The sequence below is a fragment of the Corvus moneduloides genome, chromosome 18 (genome assembly GCF_009650955.1).
Source record: "Corvus moneduloides isolate bCorMon1 chromosome 18, bCorMon1.pri, whole genome shotgun sequence".
Classification (NCBI taxonomy): domain Eukaryota; kingdom Metazoa; phylum Chordata; class Aves; order Passeriformes; family Corvidae; genus Corvus; species Corvus moneduloides.
Window position 1 is genome coordinate 144,329 of NC_045493.1, and position 9,541 is coordinate 153,869.

General features: G+C 48.0%; 1 protein-coding gene across 6 annotated transcripts in view; it reads right to left on the minus strand.

Moving 5' to 3' along the window:
• Positions 1-2,364, minus strand: part of MORC2 (MORC family CW-type zinc finger 2) — a 56,102-nt gene extending 53,738 nt beyond the window's left edge. Inside the window, exon 1 of one of the 6 annotated variants that reach the window (XR_004243614.1) lies at positions 2,105-2,363. Coding sequence is in view for 3 of the 6 variants with exons in the window: in XM_032127617.1 (XP_031983508.1) it covers positions 2,105-2,190 (86 nt within the window). In the remaining 3 variants the exon portion in view is untranslated. The other 5 variants (XM_032127617.1, XM_032127616.1, XM_032127620.1 and 2 more) reach the window with 5 other exon arrangements.
• Between the last annotated feature and the right edge of the window lie 7,177 nt (positions 2,365-9,541).

Genomic DNA, 9,541 nt, shown 5'->3' on the forward strand with positions numbered 1-9,541 from the left:
TCCTATTGCTACAGAACTTACTAAAACATATGTCTCCACTCAACTATTCATCAAGTAAAGCACTTGGAAAAGCACGGTGGTATTTTTATTTTTTAAAAAATATGGCAAACGAATCAATTCATATAGATGCTGGAGGGTCACCTCAACATGCCATCAGACATGCAAGCATTAAGCAGCTATTGGAAAGATCTGCTGCAGGTCCTCAAGCTCAGGGACCTGATCAACCATCTCCTGTAAAGCACTTCAGACTGAGTGCTCTGAGGTAGACATATGGAAACTTTTCCTAAAGACGGTCTTAAAAAGGAAGGGAAAAAAAAAAGGCATGGTTTTCTTCTGCACCCTAACGGCCAGATGGCTGATCTTTCACTGCAATTTAAAGAATTTCCACCTCCTTGAACATGAGAAGACCCTTAGCACTGAACTAGAACTTATCTGAGGAGAGATGGTCTTCCTCAGCATGAGAGAACAGTCCAAAAGACCAGTCTCCTCTATCAAAAGCCCTGTGCTGGCCTTGGGTTGATTTGGGGATTGGTTCTTTTTCGCTCATTTTTTTACTGGAGGAACAGGAGGGGATGTTTGTCATGGGTTAGTTTGGGGCTTTCTTTGCTTTTAAAATGACTTCCATTACTCCCATTGCCATTCTTAGGGAAGCATTTGACTTATGCACTGATTCCCATAACCTCAAAAGGCTCTTTGTTCATGATGGACAAGAAGCCCTAGCTTTGGCTTATCTAAGCATTAGCTTCCAGCTCTTCCCAACAATTCGGTAATGCAGGCATCACTGTAGACATGCAGCACACCACAAGCAGACCAGCAGCATAAGCACAGTGGCAACATGAAGCAGCTTTAATATACTTGAGGGCAGCAGCAACAACTCAAGTCTTTTCTACAGCACAGGCTTTATCTTCTTACGAAGATGGACAGTTCTGGAGCTTTGCAGACAAACACAATCTGCTGACAGAGCACTGCCATCATCTGCACGGTCTTCTAATCCATAAAAAAGATTGTCTTCTGGAGCTGGACATGAGAATTTCAGAAATCAACACCTCCACCACAACATGACTCAGTATTGTCAATCTTCAGCCAAGCTAGACAGCAGATGCAAATGTGACATGGAGCCATTACTAGGTTTACCCCCTATTCAAAGCCCACTACTTTCCTAATTCCGAAAATAAATGGATCGTAATGCTCTTGGAATATGTGAGATTAGTCTTAGCTGCTCTTGCAGATGTCTCTTATTATCAACAGAGCCAGACAAAAATACTTTGAAACCAAGTTGCCCGTGATTCTGTGCCATCTTTAGACTGCTACAGACCACTGTGATCCTTCACACGTTGAAAAGGGAAACAAAAAGATAAACCTGCACTTTATTTGTTCTTCTATTGACGGATAACAGTAAGTCAACTCTTCCACAGAACATCAGCAGACAATCTTACAACGGTGACCAGCTGATCAAAATGAAGCAATGCCAAGTGGTTTCCACAGTGTTCTTCCAGTTCAGGTAGAATAAGCTCTTTCATCTCCTCTACACATGGCATTACAAGGCTTAGGAGCAGCAGGCAGGTCTTGATAGGTGCCTGATCCTGCTAAGCACTGCTTCCTGATGGTGCTTCTCATTTTCTAGACAAGTGCTCAGAAGAAACTCATTTTAAATAATGGCTTTGCCTCGTCTCAAGAGGTGTTATTTTGAGGGATTCACTGACGACATACAAAAATCTGACTGGAAGAAAAGTATCATAATCCTGTTGAAAATAAACCTGGAAAATACTCAGTCACACACAAAGCCAGTTGCTGCAGAGGGATGGTGGCCGTCATGGCAGTGCACACACTGCTCCGCGGAAGTGCGGCCATGGAGGTCTAGTTGCCCAAGGGGCATCCCCGTTCCTCCTGGAGCCTCTTGTCCCCATGCACCAGCTCTCCGTGACCCGCGGATCCGCCCACGGTACAATAGCCGGGCCTGGAGGGACCACGAGGCGACCGGGCCGGGGGCAGGGGTCCGCCCAGCCCCACCGGCCCGCGTGGCTTCAGCCAGGCCCACCGCACTGAGCCAGGGCCCTGAGCAGGCCGGGTGCCGCGGGTCCGCCCCACCCCAGCCGGTACTCACGAGTTGGTGTGCAGGTACTCGAAGGTAAGCTGGGCCCGGTTCAGGCTGCTGTAATTGCCCAGGGACATGGCGGCAGTAGCCGCCATCGGGCCCAGGCCCGGGCCCCTGCCGCATGCACCGGCGGCCGCGCGCGCCTCGAGCCCTCCCCGCCCCCTGCCGGTCACGGCCCCCGCCGGTTGAACAGTCGGCGCTGCACTGCACTTCGTTATGCCGCGCCGCGCCGCGCCCCGCCCCGCCGGTGCGGTGCGGTGCGGTGCGGTGCGGTGCGGTGCCGTGCCGTGCCGTGCCGTGCCGTGCCGTGCCGTGCCGTGCCGTGCCGTGCCGTGCCGCGCCGCCCGGGCCCAGGCCGGCCCAGGCCCGCTTTGTCTCCGCCGCGCTAGGACCGCACCCAGCGCCGCAACTGCCCCCGTGGGGGCGGGGCCACGCGGCCGCCGCCCATTGGTCAAAAAGAGGCACGTGATGAAAGTGCCCCGGCGCGGCCAATGTAGGCTCTGCGCCGCCGCGTGACGGGCGCGCGCGGCCGGGAGGGAACGGTGGAGGAGGGTGAGTGCGGTGTGCGCGGCTGTTCCGGGACCCCTCGCGGGACCCCCTTTTTTCCCCAGTCTCCGCCCCGGCGGCAACCGAACGCCTCAGTGCCGCGGGAGCGGCCGCCGCTGCCTCCTAGGGCGGGCTTGCGGGTGTGGTAGGGCCGGGGTGCGCGATGAGGCCGCCTGGCAGCGGGAGCCCCGTCCGGCCCTGCCGGAGCGGGGGGGCCCGATCGCCGCGGTGCCGGCGGCGTGCGTGGGGGGCACCAGCTGGCGGTAACTGCCGGGTGCCACGTTGGAGCGGGTGAGGCCTACCGGTCCTGAACGTCGGGAGCGGCTCCGGGACGCAGCTGGATGGAAGGATCCCGCCGCTGAACTCTTACGGAGGCTCCGCGCGGATTTCGGAGGGTGCCGGTCCTGCGGCGCTGATGAAGGCTCTGGGAAGTCACCGAGGAGAAGCTCCTGAACGTGCCCGCACTCACCAAAAAACATTAATGTAAAGGGCATATAAAATCATAAATACTCTTGCTTCAATTCTGTGCCTTTGGCTCGTCTTGAAATGTGAAGGGATTGAGCTCAGGGGTTGTCCTACCTGTGTCCTGCACACACCATGGCCCCCTAAATGCGGCATGAATGCGGGAACCTTGAAGGCCAGGAATACTTGTCTGAGCACCTGAGTTGTCCACTGGAAAAGCACCCCCAATCGTACTTCTGAAATGGACACTGAAACAGCATGGCTGTGTCTGCTGTGTCTCGGTTAATAGGAATCTGAACTAAATATCCAAAATCTGAAGGAATTCAATCTATGCAGAAACTGATGTGGCATATTTGTTCTTGAAGAATGTCCAGCAAGAATGGAACGTGTAAGATTGCAGATTTAAAAAGGGTAGACATTATTTGATACTTTATTTATAGGGCACCACAGGGAAAAGGTAAAGTTTCGCTAAAAAAAAAGAAGTACTTCAATTTTATCTGATAATTTTCCAACAATAAAATCTAATTCATCAGAAAAAAAAAAAAAGGCTGTGGGAGTTGGTATTATTCAACCTGGAGAAGCATCCAGGGTGACCTTACTGCAGCCTTTCAGTACCTGAAGGGGCTCCAAGGGAGCTGGAGAGGGACTTTGGACAAGGGGTAATGGCTTCGCACTGCCAGAGGGCAGGGCTAATGGAATACTGAGCTTTCCTGTGAGAGTGGGGAGGCCCTGGCACAGGGTGCTCAGAGAAGCTGTGGCTGCTCCATCCCTCAAAGTGTGGAAAGCTAGGTTGGATGGGGCTTTTGAAGCAAGAAGGAGCCTTCTTTTCTCCAGGCTGAGCCCCCCAGTTCCCACACTGGCATAGTGGAAGGTGTCCATGTCCTGCCTGTGGCAGAGGGTATGACAAGACAAGTTTTAAGATCCTTTCCAATCCAAACCATTCCATCATTCTGTGATTCTATGATATCCAAGCTATGTGGTGAAAACTTAAATCTGTTACTCATGATTGGTAAATGGCTAAAACCTGAGTTTCATATTTGAGTTGTTTGACCCCCATTCCCAGTGGTGTGTGAGCCTGAGTTAACAAGTCTGCAGCTTTGGCCTAAGAACTTCACTTCCCAGAACAGCATTTAACTCTGTTTACCCTCAGTTTGGCCTGTTCAGGCCAGCAAGTTGTATCATTCCTCCTGGCAAGGATTTCTCTGTGTGTTCTTGTGAAGGCATCAAAAAATGACTGTGCCTGTGTTTGCAGTGGCTCTTTTAGACTTTATCTCTGAAAAGCTGTGCACAGCAGGACATCAAACTGCATGAAAGAATTAGGAAAATTACTGTCGAGAACTGTGTTTAGGTGTATTATGTTTATGACATGCAATGAGTCTATTAAAGATTGTAGCATCATCTGTTGTGCTCAGCTTTTGTTTTGTCACATTGTAGTCAATATCAACAGCAGATGTTCAAAAAGCAATATAAATCCTATCAGCGAAAGGGCAAGGTAATTACCCAAATACGTGTTCCTGAGGAACATGAACCTGAACTTAGGCATCATATCAGCCTTGTCCTCTTAGGTAATCTGAGTGTCTCTGTACCTACCAGGAACTTTGCCTCATCATCTTACTTTCAGGGAGGAACCAATGTTTCTTTCCTGATGTTGGAGAGGTTGACAACATCATCTGAGTATTGCAGTGCTCTGGACAGAGCAGTTGAACACCTTCCTGCTGCTCCTATGGGATCTGACCTGTTCTGAGGATGAGCTGGCTAGATGCCAGTCCTTTCTATCTGGCTCTTGGTAGAAGACCAGTACATTGCACTTCCATTTCATTTGGTCAGCCCAGGCAGGAAATTGCTCATTATCATCTTGCCATTTGGTGGTGGTCGATTCCACATCTTTTTAATTTTCTTTGACAAAAGTGAAGTGAGAATTTAATTCTTACACACTTTCCATAGCTGTTCTGCAGTAGGTTTCAGACGTGTTCCAGACTTCTGCTCTTTGGTCTCTCTTGCCCAAGTCTTGAAAGATTTATACATTCGTTTACTGGCTCTCTGAGCTGCCAGACATTGGCCCAAGGTGTAATGAAATGAATTCACCTTTTGCAAAGCAGCATTTGGATTACATCACGCTCTGCCTTGGCCACAGCAGAGCTATGCTTTGATGAGGACCTCTCCGTCCATGGATGGAGACATAGTAGGCTTGTTTGGCCTGTGTACCACTGCTGCAAACTGCTGATTTTCTCAGTACTTTAGAGATGAAAGTCTTCCCACTGGAAATTCACATTTATCCTTTTCTGGGGCAGCTGTTTTTTCTTGGAAACTCTCTCCCCAAACTTTGTTTAAATAGTTCTAGATCTTTCAGTTATAGTGGTTATGACAGGCAACCTCCCTTTTTTTTTCTGCTGCTACCAGCACCATTTCCCTGAGTTTCTGTTCAGTCCCAGGGTCTCTGCATCTTACAGTAACAGGCAAAACAAGTCTGGCTGCTCAGGTGTCATAGGCAGTACGCCCTCATTTTTGAAGTCTCCAGTGCAGCAGTGGAAGGCAGCAGTTTGCTCTGGTGCACATAACGTTCCTGATAAATGACCTGTGGGTTGGTGGTTTGTCCAGCCTATATGTGTGGAGCTTGGGGCAAACTGTACTGCTCATCTTTAAGGCTGAGTTTCTTACTCTGAAATAATCCCCACGTGCCCTTGTAAAACTAGTCTTTTGATTCCACACTTCAAAATCTATGTTTTTAGGCTGTGGTGTGAGTTCTCATGTGGTCCCGTGTGGTGCTTGCTGGGTCCTTACTCTGGTGTAGCATTTTGTTAAGCCTCTTTCCACTGGAATCCAGGCCATAGCCTGAGGTCACTGAAGAGTTTATTTATGTGGCCATTGTTCTGCAAGTTGAAGATAACCTCTTCTACACCTGTGTGGGTCTTGAGTCAACAATTTTTCTTCTTCTCTGCTATTTTTTAAGAAGCTAGACTTCCAAGCCAGTACTTAATGCATGAGTCATCATAGTGGTAAGTATTAGATTCTGCTCCAGACAAGTGCCATGAGTGCAGCAAAGTGTCTTTTCCAGATGCCTGTGAGGTCTCCCAAGTTAACTGTTTGTAGTTTTATTCTGTGTCTATGTACATGAAGAAATGTAAACCTTTGCATTGTAGAAACGAGGTTTTCAGTGTCAGAGTGAAATAAGCAGGCAGTGAAAAATAAATCTGAGACATGACCAGTAATCCTCAGGGGTTTACTGGTCTTTCCTTTATCCTTCATTTTTATGGAAGGAAAGAATGGCATTGCCTTTGGATGCAAGGTCCTCTATGTCATGACAGAAGCTGCTGAAGTTCTAGATCAGTGCTGTTCTACTGAGTGTTCACCTTGGTACTTCTCCTAAGAAGGTTGGGTGCAGTTGCAAGCCCCAGTAACCAAACTGGCATGGATCTCTTTTCCATTGCCCTGAGTTTGTAGAAAGAATTTCAAAGCAGCTTCCTTTAATGGGCTTGAAATCATGTTGCCTCACAGCTTTTTGGTTCATTCTTTTGTGTCATGCGATATGCTGCCTCTGCTGTGTGATGAGTTCTCATTGTCTCCCTGTTCACAATGAGAACTTCTGCCATGAAATATGCTGCTGCCTCCAAACAATGTGGGGTGTTCTCCTTTAGACAGAGCATGCCAGTCTCACTCACAGAGAAGGGCTGTGTCAAAAAGCATCAAAGCATTCCACCTTTTCTTGGGTGTGAGTTGCATCTCCATGTCGATTCAATACAATGCAAGAACACAACCCTGAAGTCAAGAATTTAGAAGGAAGTGTTTTCCTCCTGGCTTCTCCTAGTAAGGAGTTATTCCCTGTATGACCTGGGGCAGCCCTGTTTCTTGTGTTCATAGCCATGTCTGCCCAGCCTCTCTATCATTTGCATCAAGTAGCAGAGCAATTTGCTGACTAAATGCAAGTGTCGTGAAGTTGGACCTCTCTTCACGGAAGTGTCTTTTTCTCTTGTGTTGGGAGGCCTAAATCCTGTGGTTCTTTTCTGGAACAGTAGTTTTATGAAGAGTCTGTGTGTCAGTCCTTACAAGACATGCAGAGCAAGATGTTCAAAGATGCCTAAACGTGTGGAAGGTACTAGCATAATGGTTCAGAGACGTTTTCTGTAGTGCCAAGTGTCAGCCTCTTGATGCTTTGTTTTCAGGGAAAGTCACATCATGGATTTAAATTCCTTATTTCAGTCTAGGTACCATTCTCAGTGAGACACTGGTTGTCAGAAATTACTTTGTAAATGAGTTTGCAGAAGAGTGGAAAGGGTAAGATTAGGTGAGAGCAGGGAGACATCTTTGAGTGAATTGTAAGCGGAATGGTGAACAGGGAGGATCCTCCACTGCCACTCAGGCTCCCACTGTCCTGAGCCCGGGTTTGATTAATGAACTAACAACATGAAAAAAATGTCACAGCTGTTACAGCATTATGTCACCACCTCAGGCCTACCACAGAAAACGCTCAGTCCCTTGCCAGGAAAGACAGGCAGAAGAGCCTACGAGAAGATGGTAGAAAAGGAGCGATGGTAGTATCTTACAAGAATTTTCATCACTAACTTGAAAGAGTTATGGATGGCGTGAACTCATTGTCAGAAATTGATAGTTTGGTCTAGGTTGGATGGTTTTCCACATGGATGCTGAAAAGGACCCATGCCCAGAGGCTTTCTGCTCTGAACTGTAACTATGATGTTTTTAGTAGCTTCAACCAATGTAAGGTGTGCAGGCTTCTTAACAAGGTGACTAACTAGTACAATTCTTTTCATGAATAAATAGTTTTCCTTGTCTCATTATTTGAAATATGTGGACGGTGTTACTTGTGAGTTTGGTCCAATTCAAAGTGTCTGTTCAACCCAGCCTGATGAATGTATGCCTGACAAGGGCGGTTCAGGTAATTTCAGTCTGGCAACTTGAAAGCAACCAAAAACATACTCTTGTAGTGAAAAGCTTATGGAAATCTCTTGGCTGCCTCATGGAGGCAGCATCCAAGTAGATGGAGCTGTGCTACCAATGAAGAGATGAACAGCTATATCACCACATCTGGCACAGAAAACACTTGGGGAGTGCTACGGAGAGAGTGGGGCTGTGCCAGTCATTCCCATCAAAGCATCTCTCAGTGGTGACTAGATAACTGCTCCCCTAGCATGTGCTGGGAATGCCACCACGGGTCAAACATCTTTTGTCATCTCCTGAAGGCATTCATCTCCCCTAGCTTTAGCCCTAGACAAGTGCAAGGTGCACCAGAACCCTGGGCTGCCCTTCTGCCTTATAAGAAGCTGATATCAACATGAAGGCCTGACTGCCTTGGTGGGAGAGAATGAGGGGAACTTCACAGATGTGTAATATCTTCCCTGGAATGTCATGGTTTGCAGGAAGCTGGTCAGTCTGGCAGTCAAGAGATGGTGTGAGGAGCAAAAGTACTGTAGCAAAAAGCTGTCAGCACTCTGTCAGCATACAGCTTCAGAGACTGTCCCTAGACTGAGCTGGAACTATCAGGAAGCTGGGAAGTTCTTGGGAGGCCAAAAAAGAAGAATCTGTGAGGTAGTGTCATTTTTTCAGCAACTTCACCCTGAAGTTATTTCTTGTCACTCAGATTTTCCATCCAAATCTAGTTACTTTATTTAAGAGAAGTAGAGAAGTCTAAGAGAAACAAACTCCGGAAATGTTTTATCAGCGTAGTTGGATCATCTCGTGATGGTTTGACCAGTCCTCATCAATCCTGTAATCCCGTCCATTTGGAGGACGTGTGAAGATGTCATCATGCTTGTTCAATACATCCTGAGCCCCGCATCTTTGTCCTGCATCGGTGATCGGCATAATACATAATCTGCATAATATTTTTAAAAGACAAAGGACTTTGTTCTGTAAAAATGGTTTTGACTGTGTGCCTCTCCCAAACTCTTTCTCTAACCCTGCCCCACCTAACATAAGGAAGAGCAGAGTATCCATAGGCTCACAAGGAGTGTGGTGGTGGCTTGTTTCCTACTGGCATATGGGATAATGGGTATGTGAAAGCCAATGAAGAGAGATTCCAGCTTGTGTTGAAAGTAAGTTTTGGTGTTGCATCAGGTGGCAGTGGCTGAAATGTAGGAAAATACCAGCATTAATGGCAAAATTGCAAGGAGGTGTCTAGCTCTGGGCTGAGGTTGAATGGAGGGGTGACTGCCAGGCCAAAGAGGGGCCAGCCCTGTCCAGGGGCTGGGCAAAAAGCAAGAAACAGCCAGACAAAGGGGTGAGAGTGTCAGCAGTGCTGCCTGACTAGGATCACTCACCAAGGCTCCAATCACTGCAGAGGGGTGCAAAATCAGGAAAAAATTGAGCCTGAGAAAGAGCTGGGTTAGGTTGTTCATATTGCAGGGGGAAATGGGGGCAAAATAGAAGGCAAAGCATGTGGTTGGGGCTGTTCGGGGCCAGGGTGGTCATCAGCTCAGGAGCATG